This window comes from Corapipo altera, unplaced genomic scaffold (genome assembly GCF_003945725.1).
Source record: "Corapipo altera isolate COAL_440 unplaced genomic scaffold, ASM394572v1 46, whole genome shotgun sequence".
NCBI classification, from domain to species: domain Eukaryota; kingdom Metazoa; phylum Chordata; class Aves; order Passeriformes; family Pipridae; genus Corapipo; species Corapipo altera.
The window spans coordinates 5650720-5674643 of record NW_020884883.1 but is presented as its reverse complement, the minus strand read 5'-3'; the positions used below and the strand labels follow the sequence as shown (position 1 = coordinate 5674643).

The 23924-nt window shown below is 38.7% G+C and overlaps 1 protein-coding gene across 5 annotated transcripts in view; it reads right to left on the bottom strand.

Annotated features, from left to right (window-relative positions):
• Positions 1–7404: 7404 nt before the first annotated feature.
• The window catches only part of COLEC11 (collectin subfamily member 11), a 37652-nt gene continuing 21132 nt past the window's right edge, over positions 7405–23924 (bottom strand). For 4 of the 5 annotated variants that reach the window (XM_027641094.1, XM_027641096.1, XM_027641095.1 and 1 more), the window contains 5 exons: positions 20522–20593; positions 10938–11009; positions 10242–10295; positions 8481–8576; positions 7405–8324 (listed from right to left, as the gene is read on the bottom strand). In XM_027641094.1, coding sequence (XP_027496895.1) covers positions 7915–8324; positions 8481–8576; positions 10242–10295; positions 10938–11009; positions 20522–20593 — 704 coding nt within the window. In that variant the 3' untranslated portion in view covers positions 7405–7914. The remainder of the gene's footprint in view (positions 8325–8480; positions 8577–10241; positions 10296–10937; positions 11010–20521; positions 20594–23924) is intronic. The other variant, XM_027641097.1, reaches the window with a different exon arrangement.

Below are 23924 nucleotides of genomic sequence, written 5' to 3'. Positions count from 1 at the left end.
AAAATGTTCTTTTCCAGGATAAGACATGTTCTAATGATCCCTTTTCCCCACAGCCAGTATATCATCAACTGGACATCATAGAGCAGATGAGTTGTTCCGTGGGCAATCAATTGAGAAAGGCTATTTCCTATAGTATCCATCACTACTAGCTCAAGTCTTCAGTACCTAAACAGGAAAATTTCTAATCAAATCTTTCTCTATGGTTATTTTGTATAGTCTGTCTCCAAGATGACTCTTTAGTGTTTAACAACACATGAATTCCCAGTGCAGCCATCTCCTGAGGAGGGAAATCTTTTTCTGTTACCCACTCACATCTTTACACAAAGTGTTTAAAAACTTCAGATCCCTGAGACCTTCTGTCACACCTGTTAGAAAATGGTTCAAAAGGTTCAAAAGTTATAAGAAGGAAATATGCCATGAAATTATTAGTTTTGTTCTTCAAAAACCAGGCTAACCCTGCTAACTGAAGAAGCAGCCGATCTGTAAGTGGCACCAAAACCAGAGATTTAGGGTTGTGTAAAACTGGCCAAATGTAAGGCCCACAAAGCAACAGAGTGAGTGTCCTTGGTGTCAGCTAATAGTGGACATGCCACAGTACAGCCTGGGGTCAGTAAACTCAGGCCCAGCTTTACCTGAACTTAGAGATTTCTCATCTGTTAGCAACCAGCCTGTTTCAGTTTAATTTCAAATCATAAAGCAGATTTGTCTTGTAAGTTAGATTTGTATATATACTATTTTCTCTAAATCAAAAAATGTCTAGACTTAAAGGAGATTTGCCTTTGATAAGGCAATAATTTAAACCATATTTCCAAAGGATTCCTTTTGAATTACTTATGATTCAAAACAACTGCACAGGCAATTCAATTCCCAAGATACTACAGTATGGAACATATAATAAAAGGACATAGTTAACTTCACTTTTAGGTCTGATCAGATGCAAAAGGAAGAGAAGTTTTAAGAAGAAAATTGATGACACTGTGTAGACCAGGACAGTAGCTTCAAAGAGCATTTTTTAAAGAGACATAATCACTAAGTGTTAGGTATGGTGTCACCACATCAGCTGTAAGGCATTTATACTTTTGTAATGCAGGTTAAGGGATCCAGAATTTATCTTTCACCTTCAGAAGCTTCTGAATAGTAAGATGTGACCAAAAAGCAACATGGAAAAGGAATTCTCTACATCAAGGTCAACTATAAGCTTTTCTGCTAATCCAGTTGGGGATATGAAGAAGTGATAGCGAATTTTACTTAGGTAAGTCTCAAGTTACTATATTAGACTTTTTTATCTAAAGCAGAAGGGAAATGATGCTGGGGAAGAAGCAGGGAATTGGATTAAATATAACAAGCTCATATGTTTATGTGCAGGGCCCTTTGTAATAAGGAAATCAGTATTTTGCATCTTTATACCTTCTTTTATTTCAGTGTGCTCTACAAACACAGTTGACTGAACATATTGCTCAGTTTCCCTCTTGTAGAATGTCCACATCATTCCATTCACACTAAGAATAAAGCAGGAACAAAGTGGATGTTCAGATATGCAACAAATCTTTTCTTCACTAGATGGCACCCTGTCTACTCCTATGGATCATTGTTGAGTACGGCAAAAAGAAAGATTTCATTTTCATAGAAGAATATAAAATGATAGAGGACTTACTCTTCATATGGAATGCTTTTACTGCTTCTTTTGTGTTCTGCATCAAACCCCTTGTGTACTTGCAAGGGTAAAGCTTCTCATCGTACATCTATTTCAACTGTTTTACGTTCAATATTTGTCTCACAACTGATTATAGCCCAGAAATTTCCATGGGAGATGCACTCATTACAGTAGCTCAGACTTTAAGTAACAGTGATCAGAATAAATTATAAACATCAAAATACCACTTTCTCTTTTTCTGAAATAAGCATAGATCTAGAATTGATGACAATACTTTGTCAAATCCTCTCCAGGTATAAATCAATTTGGCTTCACTGGAGTTGATTGATGCCAGGTGAAGATCTGCACCTGCAATTTAGGTGCTGGCCTGCAGAGCACAGCTTGACTTGTTTTCTTTTGCTTCACTCCAAGGCATGATAATTGAGCTCATTTGGACACACTTCTTACTTCTTAGTCAAAACTTCCACCTGAGAATTGGATTTAAAATCAGTGCACGTCTCTTTGTAATAATTCAAAATAATCTTTTCACAAAGAGAAGAAGAAAGCTGACAACAGACTTTGGAGCTGAAAAATCAGTTGTTCTATACAGCATCAGTGATTGCACTCAATAACATAGCAACTGATACAAGTAGAAGCAAAACTCAGCTCCTTCATTTTGGCTCTTACTGCCACTAGATGATAGTATGGTAACACACGTATCGTTCAGCTGCACACTAGACCTTTTGTTGATGAATTCTTGGCAGTATTCACACTTTTATATGTAAAGAATACCCAGAAGCTCATCAATACTACATAGCTAGCCTTTGAATAGCAGTGCTTAATTATATCCCCTGTGATTTCAGGCATTAATATACCCAGAGTGCAGTGAATGCTATTATTTGGCCATAGACCCAAACTGGGCTTTATTTAAACACAGACATTATGCTAAATTGGTCACCTCCTTCTATTTTTGTAGCTATCCATCCAGAGCCATAGTGAGACATTTTGATGGAAAGGGCAAGATAATTACATTTCCCTAGCAGGAAGCAGGAGAATGGCTGGAGGTAACATTTACATTCCGCCTCTTGGGCATCCCACTCCCTGCCAGCTCTGCACATCCACTCATTGCTTCTCTCACCTTTTCTATTTCATGCTCTCTCTCTTGAGAGGACACTCCTTCTCATCCAATTGAAAAACTCCTGGCTAGGAGGAGACTCACACCCAGAAAAACACATTGAGCGCAGAGCTGCTGTCCTCTCCACAAACACTTTCTCTCCCAATTCACGTAGTTTGTACTCTTCTAACATGGCAAAATTAAAACCAAACTGTTCTTTCTCACAGCTACTCTATGAAGTAAATAGCCAAAATCCTCCACTGCACAATTTTTTCCCTAAGTAAATCTTAAGACTCTAATTTCTTTTTACCCACAATAACAAGGTCAGTTCTTCTCTTGGTAGGCTGGGCCGTGTCTCCCTGACCAGGAATATGCACCCCAGGGAATGGGTGAGTGGTCAGCTCCAGGGCTGCACAATACCTCTCCCATCACAGCTGGTTCCATGGAGCATTTCTAGCTATCTGCTGTGGACAAAATACCCACCTCTTGGTCCATTACCTGTGGCAAATGTTGATTGACATGGACCTATTGACACCACAGGGCAAGCCAAAAATTGAAGACCAGAATCTCCAGTGAAAAGAGACTGATCCTTGGGACAAACTCATCACACATTTATATACATAGCTAAGTGAGAAGAATGCTTGGAAATAATGGCTAAGGGGAAGCAGTTTAGAAAGCACAAGGGGGAAAGTCACATTGCATCATTGCGACTGTTGGCTAATTCTCTACTCTAGGATTTGATTCAGCCATAAGCATCTCAAGTCACTGAGTTTTCCACAAAAACTAGATCTGGATCTAGACCTAGGGGAAACCCTGAGTTTCTGCTTTACTGTAAATTTGGTTACTTTGACATCTTTGTGTTTTAATTCAGGATGAAAGTGTATTTGTAAGATTTTCAGGTTTTAAAAGTTTTGCATTTATCTTATTTAATGATTGGTTTGGACATTAGTGATAGTGCACAAACTGCTAATTATATGGCCTAATACTTAAATGAATAATTTTCATAATCAGTAAGAATATCTTCTTTGTAATGTTGGTTGAACTATCTATTGTTGTATATTCATAGTATTTACAGTGTCATAGCAAGCCCAGAAGAAGAAAGCAATTGCAACGTCAAACTTTTTCAGTATGGCAAACAGAACCCTCAAAAGATAACTTGTTCCCATTGGAAATCAAGACATAAAGAATAGAGTAAAATCTTTCAAGCATTACACTGAACACTGTCACTGACATGATGTAAAACATATTAACAATAACATAAAAACCTAATCCCTTTATGGGTCAAAATAAAGTTTTAGAACTCAGAAATTAAATTCTGACAAATTCCAAAAGTAAACATTTTGAAAAATGTCTACTTCAAAACTCTTTGTCCATTGTAAACCTTAATAGTATTTTACAATTAAAATTATTTTAATTACATCTTATTTCACTTTTCATCAAAATCTGTAACGAAAAAGTCCAACCAGCTGCTATTTTGTAATGCATATTTAAACTGGCATTTCCTGAGCTTATGAAAAATTAAGAGCTCCATTTTACTTACATGAATAAGGATGCTCTATATCCCATGTATGAATATTAATTTTTTTACAGTTCTTCTCTGTGATATAAGACTGTGTAAAACTCACAGTCAGGGAGAAGTTCTGATGCTAATAAACCTGTAACGAACACATATCTCCGGGGATAATCGTTTCAGCTGTCAGAGCACAGTGAGGAGCAGCTGGTTCTCGAGGGATGGCAAGCCAGGAGCTAAGCAGGATAACAAGGCAACTGGGAGCAGCACCTTCCACCAAGGAGTCAGGATGTGGAGAAGCAAATCTGAATGGTGATCAGGATTAGACATGATCCAGTGCTCTCCTGAGATGTCCACAGCAAAGCAGAGCTCTCACTGGCAATGGGACTCCCCTTGGACTCAGACAGTTAAATGCTTCACCTTTACCAAGCCATCTCCTAGAGCAGGATTGCACATCTGACCCTGACATCAGTAATACAACAACACAGTCTTAGCAGCTAAAGGTGCAGTGTATAGTTGAATGAAATACACATTTTATGTGAAGTAATTCAAGCACTTGAGTGGGTTATTATTATATTATGCTTATATTATACTACAAAAAGCAACTGCTATTGTTACCTTCTTAAAAGAATGCCCTTTATTTAAGAATAAAATAAATAAGGGCTATGGGGAAGCATTTATGAGGAAAAATCATCCAATCAAAAATAGAGCATATAAGAACAGTCTGAGAAACACCTGTGCCTTCTTCCCAGACAGACATGCTCCAAAGGCTTCCACAGAGCCACATGAAATGAGTAATGATATTAAAATGCAGGTTTTAATGCACATGGAAAATACCCCAAATAGAACTAACTTGTCAGCTTTCAACTGGAGGCAGAAATCAATGCTGCATGTAATGCTCAGCCTGCACAAAGCCTGCTGACATGCTTGGTAACTTGGAACTATTGTTTAAAAAAAATGAAATTAATTAGGAGGTACTTTTATTTGGGGTATTTTCCATGTGCATTAAAACCTGCATTGTAATGCCCACCTATGGAGGTCAGCAACTAGACAGTGAAAGAAATGATGAAGAGCTCATTCATTTCCAACCCCTCCATCATTTCTTGCCCAGTTCCTCAAAGGGGTAAATATCAGATGTGCAATCGTCGCTTCTTGCAGGACAGCCAGAGACCTTACACAGTAGCTTTGTTCCTCTTGGCCAAATGATGAAATAAGGGCTTTGTAGCCACTGTACAGGATCTGACAATGAAACTAATTTAGTTTATATCCAACACATCAAGTACTGCAAAACTATATCCTGAAGTACATGAAAACTAGGGGAAAGAAATGATTTTTTCCATTGCCTTTATTTTTTATCCTAAATTTTTATAGAACTTGAGACTGTTTAATGCTCTCCACATCGAGGCAATCTTTAAAATGTTGTGTGACTTCCAGCTGTAATAGGAGCATCTGGCATCTCAAAAAGCTTCCCACCTCTCTAAAAGGCCTCTTTTCATCTTTCTGAGGAAACTGAACAATACAACAGAGACTTTCAAAACCTAGGTGAGAAATAAACAGCAACTTCAGCACACATAATGAGGAAGCTCCGGGTATCTCAGGTTCAGGCTGTCTGAATATAGCTACAATAATTTGACAAAAGTATGTTGGAAATTTAAATGGTTTGTGAGGATTTCTACAGCAGGTAGGAAACAATCATGATATTCAAAAGGCGTGATTATAAACAAATTGCTCTACTGGCATTGTTAACTACCTGAAAATTCTGTAAAGAGTCTTTGAATATTAGTGTAGAACCAGATTAACGTTATTTCATATATTTCAATATGCAGTTAGAAGAATGACTAACATATAGGTATCATACCTATCTTTATTAAAAGAAAGTAAATCAATCAAAGGACCAATTCATTTTGAGTGATTGCTCTGGAGCTGAGCTGATATTCAAATAATATAGGATACTATAGTATGGATAATGATCTTCAAAATTAATAGCAAACATATATACATAACAGATTCAAATTCGCAGAGTAAATATATCAAGCAAAATGGTTTGTTCTTGTAGGCAGACAAATCAAATGGCAGACTCTGTGGATATGAACAGAATTGTATGGTTATTGATTGTTTACATACTACAGCACTGCAGAGTTGATATGAGTTGGTTTTGCCTTGTAGAAAAATCTCTGGGACCACATGCCACATCCACTATGGATATCTTGTATACCAATCTCCCATAATGAGCAGATACATATTTTGATTAGTATGTTATGCAAAGGATCATTTACCTTAAAAATAATCTTAAAGCACTCTGCAAGGTATTCCTGAAGAAATGCAGTCAGAGATTTTGCTGATTTTCCTATGCCTAACAACGAGATAAGATGGCATGCAATTGGCTTCTAGAAAGATCCAAAGTAATTTATGATTTCCTTTGTGAAATATGATGTTGTTGGGTTTTTTTTTTAAATACACATCACATTTTCCATCACATGCAATTGTAAATTTGGTACATAAATTATTTGTGCAAAGTTACTTATTACTGCTATATATATGATCAGGAAAATTTTGGAAACTTTTCTTCTTTTCAGGGGATCATCCTTACAAGCCCTGTAAACATGTAAGCTGTTTTCCTGCCAAAAGGAACTGCTAGCTAAAGCGTTTCTATGAGCTTCTTTGTCTATTTATGAAATCTGCCTTAAATTGTGGAGGGCTAGTATTTTGCTTGTTTTGGAACAACATGCACCAAGATCATATTAATGTGAAACGTGCTTACTTTAAGAAATTATTTGGGGTCTGAAATACTTCATGCACCGAATCATTCTCAACTAAGGAATGCAGAAAATCATCTTACTTTTCCCTTTAGCCAACTCCAAAACACCATCTGGATGGGAACCCTCTTTAAGTACTAAATTATAAGAACTTTCATATCATAGAATCATGGAATCATAGAATAGTTTGAGTTGGAAGGGACCCTAGAGTTTATCTAGTTCTAACCCTCTGCTGTGGGCAGGGACACCTTTCTCTAGACTGTCCTCCCTCACCACTAAAACCCAGTTTACTTAAATGCTTTCTCGTCATACATCTGTGAACAGTTTAATAAAGAAACATTACAAAATTGGTAGGACTTCCTATTTCTTGGCTTGCTTTGGCTGTTTTAAAAAAAAAAACAAACAAACTTTTAACAACCAACAAACCTACAGTAATATTTGTACTAATTAACTGGAGTATACAAAATATTTGTCTTGTTGCTGAAATATCCCTGTAGCACTACAAGCAATTAACATTTATAACTACAAATTTTGCTAAGATAAAAGACTATCAGGAATCTAATTCTAAGCATTCTAACAACTAGAGGCCAAATTCTGCCTTCCCTTTACAGTCATGTAATCACATTCGTTAACTGTTGTAAGGGCAAAATTTAGCCCCAAACCACATTTTTATCTAAATATATATATTTTTCTACAGAAAAATAAAAAAACAAGCTATGTCTTATGACTGCTCTTCCCTTCTAAAGGGTAAATACTGATATTTGAAATACCTAAATTGTATTTACAGCTGTACAACATTGGTGCTACATACTTGCAAAATGCCACTTGAACTCATAAACATGGAGTAACCTGTAAAATTGGCTTAAAAACTTTTCTTAAAATAAAGAAAGAGCAGAGAAGCTTAGACATTTTCTTTGTCAAATTCACACACAAAATACATGGTAATGTGACATGCAACATCATTCCACCCTCCAGAGGCCACCATCTCCACACAGTCCTCCTCATCATAAGCATTGTTGGGCTCCCCACTGCGCCACTTGTTGAAGGTCTGCATGGGTGACCGGTCAGAATAGACAAAATTTCCCTCTTTCTCTAGGTCGTTAATCCCAATGAAGACCCTGGTGAGCCCAGCTTGGTTGATGTACGAGGCAATCAGACTGTTGGCAGTCTCATCCTTGGGCATGCTCAGCGTCCCTCCTCTTCCATGGCAGTAGAGCTGGGCTTCCTTGTATCTCTTCTCTTCCTTCACCAGCAGATATATCTTATTATCTGTCTCACGCACACCAGCAACAGCTGCGGGGGAGGGCAGTGCTGAAAAGTGAGCACTCGCATTTCTATAAACCAAGTCACTGTACACCCCAAAATAGCTTCACAAATCAGATGTGGAACGGTGACACTCTCTACGAGCAATTGCACCGGTAAAATGAGGCAACAAGAAAGAAAAACAGTTATATAAAATTAACCTACCATTTTTTATGAATTTTAGTTCCGTTGTCAGCTGGGCTACTTGGATATCCATTTCACCAATAGCCTTCCTTAGCTGGCTGCACTCACAGGGGATGCCTGTGAAATGATACAGATATACCCAAATCAAAAAGCTACCCAATTTCAATAGTTATCTCAACAAGTCTATGAAAAGGCCCAACCTGACAGCCCTGGAGAGGGCTGTCTTGCAACTAACAGACAGAAAATTAGAACCTTCACTACCCTGCACCATTATATGATTCTCTATGGGCCTGTGCAGAACAGCTCAGCTCACTTCCCATGAAGCTTCAGCCCTGCATGATTAGTGCTAATCTAAACACAGATAGATATTCTCTGCAAACAACCACAATTTCTTTGACAACTAAAAACATTTGTCAAAATTTCCCATTTTCAGTAAAATTATTCTCTTCAGTTTTCTCACAGAGTACTTCTTTCACAGCAAAAACCTGCACACGCACTGTTTGACATTCCTCACAAGGAACATAACACAGCAGATTCAAAAGTTCCAACCATTTGATGCGAAATGAAGTTCTGTACTTTTGAAAATACAGAATTTACAGTAACTCTTACAATATAACAAGACAATAGAAAACCATCTATTAACCAAAATTGGTATAGGTTTGACAAAGCTAATCTGAATGTGAATACTAAAAGGATAATTGTTACATCTTTGAGCACAAATCTCCATGAGGATCAATTTCAGTTTGCATTTCTGTGTGTGAGTATTAAAATCTGCATTTGACTACCCAATGAATCATCTTAGGTGTCTAAGTCAGCCTAAGCACAGGGTACTTGCCCTGAAAAACTGTGCATGATGGCTAGGAATATGGTACCCTGGCTCAAGAATTAGAGTGACAAATTATATTCTCATGAGAAAACTAATTGGTGTACCTCTAGTGAACTCTACCAGGAAGGGACAAATTCAGTAAAATCTGAACCTGCTGCTCTTGTAAGGCTTACACTTCTTATGTCAGGCTTTCACCTGATTCTCTGGAAGATCTATATACCTCTGGAAGACCTATATACCTCATTAATACATATAATTATCCAAAGGGGGGGAAGCCAAGAGGATGGAGTCAGGCTCTTCTTGGTGGTGCCAAGGACAAGAGGCAATTGGCAGAAACACATGCACGAGAAGTTACATCTGAATATGAGGAAGAAATTCTTTACTGTGCAGTGACCAAACGCGGGAACAAGTTGCCTAGGGAGATCGTGGAGTCTCCCTCACTGAAGGTGTTCAAGAACACAATCCTGTGCCATATGCTCTAGGATGACCCTGCCTGATCAGGGGGTTAGACCAGATGACCCACTGTGGTCCCTTCCAACCTGACACATTTGTGATTCTGTGATCTGTATTCTTGACAATCTCCTGGTCTTATAACAATAATCCAGCTTCTAACCTCCTCCTTTGTGTTGGCTGGAAGACAGAGTGGGATATGCAGAGACGTCTCTTTGCACTGGAGATGAATGATATGGACAGTCTGCACTTTGGTACCTGCCAGACTTCCAGAGAGGTTACATCTCTGAGAACTCTGAGACACTGTTGTAACACATACACTACAAATCTAGCAACTACTGCAACTTCAATGATTATAAGTAATTTGAAAATATCACAGTGAAATAGTATAGTATCTATGTAAAAAATTATTCATTATTTCCCCCAGTATGTAAACAGACATAATTTTGGTGATGATGCATGCATGTTGTAAAGTCTTTCACATACACAAGGTGTGTTATGGTTACCTGGGTCACCATTAGGACCTGGTGGTCCTATGTCACCATTATCTCCTTTTTCACCTAAAGACATGAAAAAGAATATAAATTTAAGGTAGCTTTTTTTGTCAATAGTTCATTTTTTCTCTAGTAACAATTCAAATGTGGAAAGTAGAAATATGCTCAAGAAAAATAAAGATTTTTCTATCCTATTCATTCCACAACAAAGGTTGACAAAGCTATGAAATTTGAACACAAAGAATATATACCAATATCCACTTTTTGACATTCATGAACTTCACAGAACCAGTAAATTCAGATGCTGTAGAGGGAAAAGGGCTGGACAAAGTCCCATAGGAAGTCACTATGGAGTAGGCAACATTAGAAAGCAAGTCTTCTGGCTCTTAAAAGTCTGTAAAAGTACAGTGCATCTTCCCACCTGCTTCTCTTAACTGTCTACTCTTGTGTGACAGTGGACAAAGTTCTTTATTTAGCCTCAAACCAGGATACTCATGCTGCTTTAAGGCTAAATATACTGCTGTCAGAGGAAAAGGTAGCTGGCTGAGAGATGTCAGTAACCTGGCTGACTACAGTGTGAGAAAATTCCCATCATGGTAAGCTCTAAGACTTGGTAACCATTTTTTAAGCCCCTAAATTTTCTCAAACATAAATGATCACACATTTTCATCTGAAACACAAATGGAGAAACAATTCAATTAAGCATACCTTTTGAACCAATAGGACCAATTTTTCCATGCCGTCCTATGCTGCCTTTCTGTCCTTTGTCTCCCATTTCTCCTATACAACAGAAAGACAAAAGACAAAAAGTAGCAATGTAGCCTGATTCATTCAGATTCTAGTATGCGTGCAGCATCAGTTTTTACAATGAGCAAAAACATGCTATATCCCCAATATTTATTGAACTCCAGAGGTCCAGCTCTCTCCTTGTGAAGAACTTGCGTATGACAACCTAGACAGTGACTAAAACCTTGCAAAGCAATTGACATTAACAAGGCATGAAGGTGTAATTGAAAATGGATGTTGGCTGAGAGCCAGTGGAAAAGCTTTTGCAAACTTCTTTCAGCTGATCCTGACAGAATAATGTTGACAATGAGGGGGTAGGGGGATTGCTTCAGACATGAATCAGTGGAGTAAAACTGTCATGGAGTTGAGAAGACCTAAAGGATCCAAGCACAACTGACATTTCATCTAAGACAGTAGATCCACTGTAACTGAGGGCTGACTTTGGGCTTACTGTCTTATTTATACAATATAAATATTGTCATAGGAGATAATATTTTCCACTGTACCAGACTATTAATGGAGAGTGGGTATGGGGGGACTATAGGGATGAATGCCCTCTGAGGCTTCCATCCTGCAGAAACACAGGTCTGTTTTAGGAAATATTTATGCAGGTTTTTTTCAATGATTGTTGAAAAGATTGTTTCTTTGCTCTAAGCAACATCTATTATGTACCGTTTGTCTACACAGGAGCAAGGAAACAATGAGACAAGTTAGGAGGAAAATCTACCATAGGGATCCAGCAACTGGACTTGTACAAATTGTCATAGCTCAGCCTCAGTTGTGGATCTATGCAACTGAAGGTCTGTTGCCCTCTGTTATTACTGCAGCTGGACAGACATACATATTTTTGAAAGCTGGATAATATTATGACCCGTTTCATCATAATGTTTAACTTAAAGGTGTAATAAATAACAAGTTTCAGAATATAAACTGATCACCACTGGGCTAAGAGATGTCCTCTGTATTATTCCATGAAGTCTCAAGCAACTGTAACTTGATGGCATGAACCAAGAAGAAATAATTTCCTCTGAACTGAGAGAAGCCAAATGTGTATGGTTTGTTGGTCTAATTAATTACTGGCAAACTCTACAATCAATAATCTTCTTTTGTTTCCAATAAGTATCAAATTCAGACACTACTGAACACAGGCTGTCACTAGAAAGCAAAAATATTTTTCTGCTTTTCCTAATGGAAGAATGGAAATAATCCACTGAGCCAATTGAAGATCTGCTTTCTGGAATACAGCTTCATTTTCAGAACAGTTTCATGGCTTGACTTAAAGATGCAATCCTTTGGGCTGTGCAGGCTGATGCTACCACTGGATATTTATCCAATATAGATAGCATATTGAGAGGGTTTTTCCTTGAGAAACCTTAAAGCACCAGCTTGTAGTGACTTTATCAAGCGGCTCTGAAAGTGACCTTTCTTGCTTTACATATTTATGAATTGGGATTGCTGTAACAGATTATCAGATGTTTGAATACTTTTTCTTTTCAGGACAAAATTAAATAAACACATAGATCTAATGCATAAATAAAATACAATATATAAAATTAATTCACTTTCTTTCTCATAAATACTGCCCAGAAAATGAGCTGCTTCTCAGTCATAGCCAGTAAAAGCTACGTGATCTGGTCAGAAGTAAAACTGTGTTATCTCAAGCAATGAAGACATACATTAAATCTCCTGTGCTCATTAAAAGAACTGTTTGGATTTGGTTTTTTCTTACAGTGACTAACCCCTGCTTCCACTCCAGGGGTTTCCTTATTCTGCTTCTGCAGACTAAATCACAAGGTTTCAGGAGAGACACATCTGCCTTGAGGGTTTCAAAAGTTTTAATACTTTTTGTAAAGCACTTTTTAGTGGCCCTATGGTTGTCAAAAATGCAGTGTGAAGAGTCTTAATGAAATCAGGAAGTAAGAGCTGGAAAGAAATGAGGACATAAAAGAAATTAATTCTCCATAGACCAAAAGTGGGAAGTTGAACATGAAGTTCGAATGGAGAATATGAAGCAAGTTATCTGTTATCTCCTAGATGAAGGTGGCATACATTGGAACCAATTATAGAAGACTTAAAGGATTTTAAAAGGAACTGAAGATAAGGAAACTCTAAATGATCTTCTTGGTGGCTTTTTCAGGCTCAAAGAAAAAACAACAACAACAACAACAAAGGAAGAAATAAAATACCAGAGACAAACTGTGGGCTGCACAACCAGGGAAAAAATTTAGGGTTTTGGCTCTGTGCAACACTATAGATGGGAGTCATCATACAGTATGGCAATCACTTCAGATAGGATTAACTGGAACAGACGAGAAGGTATAAAACTACTTAGAAAAATAAAAAGGTGTCAGAAAGGCAAATCCAGCAGAAATACAAATTCATCATGTCACAGAAAAATCTAATTGAATTGTGTCAAAGAGAAGAGAGCTTTACTAATGTTTTGAGTTTACTAATGATTTGAAGACAAATCAGAAATTCTTCATGATTAGAGGACATCAGAGACACCTACCTAACAAGGAAAGTAGAAGTGTACCAAACCACACCAAAGGCCTCTTGACTCTAGTGCCATCTTTGACAGCAATCTGCAGAGGATACTTAGAAAAAGAACATAAGATACAGGCAAAGATTAAAAAGTCTTTCCCAGAGAGTACCTTGACAGTCTTGCAGTAGTCAGTATTCCCAATGCAAATAGTTAACCAAACTTGAATGAGAATGGTATTTTTAAAGGATTTAATTATGTTATAGTAGTAATCTACGTTCAGGGCACTTAACTTTTAAAAACTACTGGCAACTGGAAATTAGAAAATTCTCATACACCAATAAATTACAGCACCACCTTATGCTAAATAATCTGAATTATCCACACCAATGACGGTCGATGATTAGTGAGGGAACAGTGGTTACAACATAGTTACATCTTACATAGAATCACAGATTGGTCTGGGTTGGAAGGGACCTTAAACATCACCTAGTTCCAACAGCCCTGCCATGGGCAGGGACATCTTCCACTAGACTGGGTTGCTCAGAGCCTCATCTAACCTGGCCTTGAACACTACCCGGAATGGGGCAACCACAACTTCTCTGAGTAATCTATCCCAGGGTCTCACCACCTTCGTGGTAAAGAATTTCTTCCCAATATCTAATCTAAATGTGCCCTCTTTCAGTTTAAAGTCATTCCTCCTTGTCCTATCATCACAGGCCTTTGAAAAAGTCCCTCTCCAGCTCTCTTGTAGATCTCCTCTGTACTGGAGGTGTTAAAAGGTCTACAATAAGCCTTCTCTTCTCCAGGATGAAAAAGCCCAACTCTCTTAGACTGTCTTCATAGTAGAGGTGCCACATCCCTCTGATCATGTTCGTGGCCATCCTCTGGACTTGTTCCAGCAAGTCCATGTCCTTTTTAAGGTGGGGAACCAGAGCTGAATGCAGCACTCCAGGTGGAGTCTCATGAGAGCAGACTAGAGGGGGAGAATCACTTCCATCAAATTTTGCTGGCCACACTTCTTTTGATGCAGCCCAGGATACAACTGGCTTTCTGGGCTGCAAGCACACGTTGCTGGGTCACGTTAAGCTTTTCATAAAGCAACACCCTCAAGTTCTCCTAGGGCTGCTCTCAATCCATTCTCCACCCATTCTCCATTTGTGCTTGTTGAACTTCATGAGGTTCACACAGGCCCACCTCTCAAGCTTGTCAAGGTCCCTCAGGATAGCATCCCTTCCCTCCAGTGTGTTGGCTGCATCACTCAGCTTGGCGTCATTGGCAAACTTGTTGACAAAGATGTTAAACATATATTCTTATGTGAACAAACAGTGCATAATCCCAGGTGGCATTTTATGTAGTTGAGGCAAGCCAACTACATTCACCCAGCATTAACCACCTGAAAGTTGGGTTTTTTAGTCTAAACTGTTTATCTAAGCTCCCATGGTAGGCAATGGAGAAATAAACACCTCTCAGCAGTGATTCATCACACTCGTTGCAGACTGGTAGTTTAATGACAAAGTGAAACTTTGAAAGCTTTGCACAAAAAACAAGAGGGAAAAAAAGAATAGACTATTATCAATCTATACTGACTAGAAATCAGAATAGCTAAGAAAACTAAAGAGAGTGAGAAAAAAATACAATCTAGGAAGGCAGCAAAAACGTTTAAAGGATTTTAAAGTACACCCAAAACAAAAGAAATGGTAATAGTATGGTACATTCCTGAGTGGAGGAGTTTGTAGTTGGATGCACATAAAGACAAATAACTGCCCTCATGAAACATCTATATTGCTAGAATTATGTTAGCAACGTAATACTAAGCTGGCTCAGACCAGTGATCCCTCTAGCCCAAGATTTTGTTTCCTGTGGTGGTAGCAAAAGATGCAATACAGGGAGATCACACAATCCCATCTACTATTTGAAGTGTATTACAGGTAGAGTGCTGGATCAGTCCCCAGCAGCTTCAGCTATGACGGGATCTGGGGATTCTGTAACCTTGATCACAACCCTCTCAGACTCCTCTGTACACGTTCAAGAATCTCAACCTGTCCAGTTTCTCCTTATGAGGCAGCTATTCTTTTTCACATTTCTAGTGCCCCTCTCTTACCTTTCATGTCCTTCTTGAGAGACAGAGGCTAGAGCCACACTCATTATTCGAGACAGTGCGTATCAGGATTTTACACAGAGCAAAATCAGCTGCAAAAAGTAGTTCCCTGTTTTGTCCTTGGTGTCTTTTCTGATAATGGGCAGTGTTCTGTTGGCTTTGGGACTGTTGCTAATGACTTCAGCACAGTTCTTGAGTTTTAAGTGACAGTTTTGGGTTTTGGCATCATGTAAGTATGGATTAAATTATGCATCCCTAATGTCCCTAGGCAATATATTTATTTACATTGAAGCCCATCTGCCATTTTTTTGTCCACTCAGTTTACCACAGATTTTCTCAAAATCTTACTGGGTTCAGGTGGAACTGAAAGACAGTTTTGAACCAGATACCCACTTTGTGAATTCACAACTGTCAATGTCAGGACTTTTATATGGAATACTGCCTGCAGCACTCCTTAGCGAGCAATAAATTCATGTAAAAGTTGACTCAGAAACGCAAAGGATTGATTGATTACATATTAATGAGCAATCAGTAATAATAAAATATAAATTAAGATATTATTGCCTCTTTTTAGAATTTGATTATACAAATGACTGAGCACTCTGGCTCCAATCCAGTTAAATTAATGAGTCTTCTCTCCTACTTAAGAGGCTCTGCCTGTACTAGTAAACTAAATGCCTGGGACTGTTCCCTGGCAGTGGGAACTAGGTGGCTGAGAATGGTACACTCCACGATACTAAATTGTCTTACTCTTCAAGCCAGGATAATCACTTGCAAGCTGCTCATTGTGACAGTTCCCGAAATATGCCCAAGAATTACCTGGGAAAGTGTTAGCTGGCAAAAGCCAAAGTCAGTGTTGCTGTGCTAACACTGCAAAGGTACTGACACTTGAGTTCCAAGCCCAAGAACAGGATGAGACTTTGCTTAACATACCATTGAGTATAAATGAAATACAATGTAAAAAGGCTGAACTTAAAATACTAAAATAATGCGTTTTCAAATGGCTACAGTTCTTAGAAAATTAAAATGTCTTGAAGAACACATTTTTAATGTGCTGTTCCTTTGATGATGCATTTCAACAGCAAATTCACCCTTTCCTCCTTATTTTGATTGTCATAAAGTACTCTGGGAATATTCACAGGACTGTACTGTTACTGAACTATCTGTATGGAATTTGTATACATGGAAGTTATGGCCTCACAGACTGCATCATGACTCAGTGAAATAATGAAGTTCACTCCCAACATGGGAGTGCACAGTACAGCCATCTGTGCACGTAGTGACAGTTACTTCCATGAACTTCACACCCCAGAACTTGCACTGCAGTACACACTGCTTGTCTGAAACAGCCATTGTACTTGATACAGTGCTTTGTGCTTTACATAAGGCCAACACAGTTTTATATTCTGCTGACATGCTATGCATCATAATTGACCTATACAATTAATTAAAAGCAATGAAGAAAGTAAGTGGAATTTAACCTTAATCAGTACCCAAAGACATCTGTATCTCTGATGTCACCCTGAAGCATCAGGACAGTCAGAACAAGATTTATTTCAGGTAAGCACCAGAAACTTTTAATGTTTCTCAGTTTCTGAGTTACCAAAATCTGAAAATATTATGAGGAAAGGGTAGGATAAAAACATTTGCAGCACTTTCTAATCTTGAGCTGTTCATTTCAGGTCTAATATACCATAAGAAAACCATTTCTTTTGTAAGTTATTTTGTTATTACATACCAATGGAGTTCTAAGAAACTAACCGTATTTTCTTATATGAACTTGCTAGTAAAATGAAACAAAGAAAGGCAACAGAAAAAAAACATTAATGTGATTCTGATAATGTACAGCATTAATGAAAAACTAGTTAATTAGAATTTATTTAAAACAAGACCTTGTTTGTAGACATTTCTGGATGCATAAAGGGAAGCTGAAAAAATATGTTGCTACAGTAGAAGAAATTTTGCCTGTGTTTAACTGAAAGCACTTCTTAGAAAAATACCAATACAGTATGCATTAATATTTGATTTTCTCTCATCTCTTTTCTGTTTCAAGTGTGTTTTCTTGCAGTATATTTCCACTTCAGTGTTCCTTCTTTTAATCTCATCAAAATTTTGGACTTTTGGAGGTATGGAAAACTGGAAAATCATCATTACTATTAGAGTTAATCAAAGATTCCTTATGAGAACGATTTTCCAAATAAATCCAATTCAACAGTATAAAATAAATAAATGAAATGCTACATCATGGGTTGGACTGACTGAAAAAGAGTACTTCCACTTTTCAGATGGTCTAAAGCATTTTGAAGGGATTAAACAAACTACCAAGCTAGAGATACATGCAAGACAGTACAATGAGAGAGGTTCTCAAGAGGTTAAGACAACCTTGTGCCAAAGGAGGCTGAGAAGGCAGAGGCTCTTAGTGCATTCTTTGTCTCTACTGGCAAAATCTGCTCTCTGGCCTCCCAGTTCTGCACATCTGGTAGCAAAGATCTGAGGAGGACATGCCACTCCTGGCATTGGATGATTGAGTGAGGAACTACTTCACCTGGATGTACACAGGTCCATGGTACTGCCCAGAAGCATTCAAGGGGGATAAGACTGCTATCTGGCACTGTTGCAAGGCTGCCAAAGTCTAATCAGCAGGAATGCCATTCCTCAGGAACTAGTCCTTCACCAGGAGGAAGAAGAGGAATGAGCTCCATGCTGGCAGGAATGGTGCGCTGGAGGACACCGCTGCCAGTCAGAAGAGCTCGACATACTACAGAAATACATTGACAGGAATACCATGGGTTCAGCTAAGTTCCTCACTTGTTATACATTGATGAAGTCTGGCCAATGGCTGGCTAAAAAAAGGCCTTTGCATAAAAGGACCCAGAGATTTCTGGGCCCTCGTACCTGGGAAACAAACCAGAGTCCAACTGAGAAAGATGGTTTTGCTTAGCTTGCAGTACAGAAAGGTAAGGGGGGACCTAATTGCAGTCTTCCAATACTTACAAGCAGTTTCTAGAGAAGATGCAGCATTTTCTTCTCAGAGACTCATAGAGAAAGGACAAGATGCAATGATTACAAGCTACAACAGGAAAAATTTCAGTAGGCTTCAAGGAAAAGGTCTTTCATTATGAAACTGTTGAACAGACTGATCAAAAAGGATGTGGAATCTCCATCCATGGAGATTTTCAAAAGTCTACTGGAAAAAAACCCCGAGCAACCTACTCTAATATTGACGTCTGCCCTGTTTGAAGCAGAAGATTGGACTAGATGAGCTCTTTACAACCTTTTAACCTAAATTATTCTGTCATACTTTAACTTCATGCTGCATTACCTTGCAAGAGCTGAAATTTTAGTTTCCAATATTTTTTCTAGCAGTTGTCCTTGAAAGTACACCTACATAAGGTAAGTACACTGACTGAACACACATACATCTCATGGGAGTTATAAATTTTTCAATGCATTGTAGGGGGAAGAGCTCTAGCTATGGATTTTGGTCCCAGGGAAAACTGCAGGTATCAGACTCCCATAATTGCTTAAAAGAACAACAAGAGATCATGCATTATCATAAGGAAGTATAAATTACCACTATGATTGCCTTGAAAGGAAGACTGTAAACTCAGATCAGTAAAAACTAACTCACACCATAGTTCTGATGACAGGAATATCAAACCTTTAATTTCGATATTGAAATAAAAGGTTTTGACTACTCTTAATGTGAATCTTTCAGAACACGCACCTCCTGGAAAGCTTATGAACATCAAATTTCCTCCTTGCTTCAGGAGGAAAACAAACATGAAAAGACAGCACTTCCTGCAAGACAGCAATGCCATGTTTCTCTCACTGTATAACTGAACACTATTGAGCACCATTCCTCCCAAGAGCTCCAAATATTTTTGAACTACAACGCACACAGCCTTATCACCATTTTGCCATAGATATTACAGAACTGGGATCCAAAATATGTGGAAACACTCATGGCCATCTCTGCCTATTATGCCTTCCCTCAATGGTTTTCATTAATGAGTGTTCACATTCACAAAAAATAAAAAGGAAACAAGAAAATTGAACCTTGTGATTTTTTTCCCTCTGATCTCATGTGAGGTTTTCATTTGCAGAAGGCAAATTATGAAGAAGACATTATGATGTCTTTCTTCACAGAGATCTTTCTAAAAAATCAAGACTTTTTTTTTATTTCCAAATGAATCTTTTTGACCAGAAAGTAATACTTAGTCTACAAAGGAATGCATACAGTCGTACTGGTTTCAGCCAGGATAAAGTTAATTTTATTCATTGTAGCTGGTATTGTGCTATATTTTGGATTTGTGACCAAAACAATGTTGATAACACAGAAATGTAATCTTTATTGCTGAGCAGTGCTTGTATAGAGTTAAGGCTTTTTCTGCTCCTCATCCCACCACACCAGCAAGCAGGCTGGGGGCACAAAAGAAACTGGGAGGGGACACAGCCAGGACCCCAGAGAAATTCCCTACCACATGGCATTGTGCTCAGTATATAAAGACCAGGGAAGAAGAAGGAAGGGGGGTGTTGTTCAGAGTGATGGTGTTTGTCTTCCCAAGCCACTGTTACATGTGATGAAGCCCTGATTTCCTGGGGATGGTTGAACACCTGTCTGCCTATAGGAACTGGTGAATGATTTCCTTGTTATGCTTTGCTTGTGCATGGCTCTACCCATGAGTTTTCTCACTTTTACCCTTCCAATTCTCTCTCCCATCCAAACTGGGGGGAAGAGAGTGAGTGGCTACATGGGGCTGAGCTGCCAGCTGGGGTTAAACCACAACAAAAGTAATCAAAAATGGCCAAGGATGTTTTAGTCACCCAGCAAAGGGAGAGAGGATTCCCATCATCATCACCTCACAAGAAAAGACAGCATTTTGTCAGGAATGGCTTTCAAAACATCTTCTTTAACAAAATTACCTTTTTCTCCTGGAGGTCCAACTCTGCCTGGACGACCTGGAGCACCTTTCTCCCCCTTTTCTCCAGTCTCCCCTTGATACAAATGGAAAAAAAAGAAGAATCATATTAAACCAGGACTATTTTCTGTTAGCAGCAGTGACAAGAGTGCCATTCTCTCCAGTGAAAAAATAAAAGCAGATGCAATCTGATTTAACAGCCTTACTTGATGCACAGAGAACAGAATTTTCTTCAGTTGGAGTAAATATAGACAAACTCTAAGTCAATACATTGCTGAAGTCTCATACAACAGGTCTATTTTTGTGGATGTTACTTGCATCATCAACCTACAAAAAACCCAACAGTACCATTCACTTAAGTAGAATCTTCAGAATTAGTCCCCAGCTTAGCACATAAATTTCTGGGTCTGTGTTCACCAAACACTTTTTGAGCCTCTGCTAAGGATATCCTTAAGTCTCAAGTGCAAATGGCTTAGCTATAATCTCAATTTTTTTTAAAAAATGCCATTCATCAGACCTATAAAAAGGCATTGCTACATCCATCATTTAAAGGATCATTTCTAAGCATGAAAGAGTAACTCCCTACTCCATATCCTCAGTATATACTGTACCTTATAATCTCTGAGGTATGAACCACTATGCAGTGTACTGACAAGCACGTGGCTCATGGCACATCATTATAGTCACCATATTTAAACATCAGTTTCTGTAAATGTTTTCCTTCCTGGTTCCTTTCATTGAAAATTTGGGGATGCTTAGCTCATCTTGCCCCCTACCATTGTAGTTTGCCATTGACTTAACATTTCTTTCACAAACAGAAATTTAAAGAATGATTTACACAGTCACCTTGACAAAAAAAGATTTATATGAAGGAAAAGAAAGTTCTATGGCTCCCACAGAAATTAAGATGCCGGTATCTAAAACCCAGAGCCAGTACAGCGCACACGATGCCTCACCACTGCATTTCTGTAGAGGAGAGTTATTAACTGCTCTCCAGGAAGCTGAGGGGAGCACCACAGCAGTAAAGTCAAAGGTTATCATGCATCCCACAAGCTCTGCTCTCCGGCATAGCTGGCAGCTATGGTTCAGAGAGGGGCCAGAAAGATGGCATGCCACAACATGGTATGTTTCAAATGCACAGCCTCCAGCTCTCTTTCTGTCTCTCTCCTTATTGTAGACCTAGATGACTGTGAACTGAACTTGGTCCTCCGTCTGTTATATTTTCATTCTTCAGGCTGTCAGCAGGCTCCAGACCATCTTCCCTGCCTTCAGACATGCAAAAATAGACCATTCTCTGACCTTAATGAGGACAAACTTCACATAATCCCCAGTGAATAATATTGTTAGTATGAAACAGGCTATAATTTGGCACATTTGGGAACGTCACATTTTTATTATCAGGTAACCAATAGGCTTTGTATGATTGCCTTTCACCCCTCAGGGCTGGTTATGAGTTCTTTGCTTCCCAAACATAAATCCTGACAATGACTTTTCCCTGCTCTCTGGAGGCTGAGAACAGGCTATTACAGCCTATTGCTTTACACGTTCTTCAGAGTGAAAGCTGTGCATTAGGGATCAATAAAATAGATCACTCTTGCTTCAGGCCATTACACTTGCCTGCATTTATTCCTATAATAAGATGGCACCACGTTCCTTAGTGTGGGTGTTTTAGAAACTTTCTCTGGGAGGAGATTACCCCATTACAGGCCCAGCTAGAGACCACTCTGCACTTTTTTGTTATAATGTGTTTTAAGGAGCAAGACCTTGGCCAAGAATAACTGATCAGTGGTCCAGCTCAGCTTTGTCACATTTAAGTCCCTATTTTTGCTGTATGTATCCTGGGCACCGTGCAAGCTGAGGAAGCAAAGCCTGTGCAGGTGTCATGGGCAAAAACGCAGCTTTCTGTTAAGGAATTTCAATCAATTTAATATCTCACCAATTAACAATAACTTTAACTTTTGATTCATGCATTAGAGAAAGACACCTCTGTGCCTCCTTTCTGGTCTCCAGCCTCTTCTGGTCTACAACCGAGTCACTTCAGAGCAAGAGGTTGGGATCTGTGCATCACAGTCCCTACCCAGTTGCTCTGTTTTGGTCTTTTCTGCCAGACACAGTCCCTTTGCAGTCATATCTCCTGCTCAATCTCCTCTCCATCGCTTTCTGGATGTCTCTTTGCTTCAGCCCCACCGCGTAAAACAGTACCTTCTTCATCAGCACAGTGCAGCTGAGACAGGGTGAGATGTGCTTAGCAGTGCTCCACAGCGCTTAGAAAGAAATTTAGCCCTGTCACCAAACCGAGCTGCAGTAGGATCAGGGGTATCAGGCACAGCCTTGGCACTACTACAGTCTTCTTCTTCCATCATCTCTGGGAAAGATCTTTCTTAGTTCAGGTGATATGTCTTACCACTGCTGTTTATTTGCCCTTTTTTGTGGATTCTTTGGGACAGGATTTGTCTATGTTTATGTTCATATCCTCTCTCTCTTAAGCTGTACCATCTATGCGCAATGAAAATAGCACACCAAATATTAACTATGTGAGCTATTAAGCATTCTTGGCTGGTGATAACTTTCTTCCATTACTCATATTCCCTGGGTGAGTAGATGCATCATGTGTGGGTGTAAAATACTGTTGGTTTTATTTATCTATCATCAACTTTTTTATGTATTGAATGTCATTCAGACTATTAAGACAATTACTGCTTTAGATTCTAAAAGGGAGACAAAACAAGGTAGCAAACTGAGAATTTAAGCATTCAAGAATTGTTCCATGTTATTTTTTTTTCTCCACAACAGTAGTAACTTCAATTTCACGGATCTAACAAAAGGAACTGGACTTAAGGAGGAATATGAGTGAGCTATGTAGCAAAGCTTCATCATCCATCCCTTTTTCACACACAACACACTTTTCCCATTATTAATATTGTCAGCTTTCTAAAACATGGTTCAGTCTGCTGTCTGCCTTCTCAGAGTCATGGTTTTTCCATTCCTCATTTCATCTTATTCCTTTATACTCTCGAGTTTATAAAAAAAAAAACCCGCACGAATAAAAAACAAACCTAGTCCCTAAGACCTGAACTGCTGACCTTAAACTCATTTGTGCTTTTTCTAGTCTTGATGTCTTTACTGGTTTTCTTCATCATCCATTTCTACCTCCATTCTCATCTCATGCCCCTTTGATTCTTTCTTTTTTTCTGTGGGCTCTTAATTGGGTTTGTGTCTTTTTTTTTTTTTCCGAGTTTCCAGTCTTTTCATTTGGTCTCATTCTTTCTGCTCTTCTGGTTTTTTGTTTGTTTAGGTTTTTTTCCCCCCGTATCTCTTCCTGTTCTTCTAAAATTCCCCGTGCTTTTGGGTACTTTTCCCTGATGACTTTCTCCTTCACCACCCCATTTGGGCTCCACTTTCTCCAC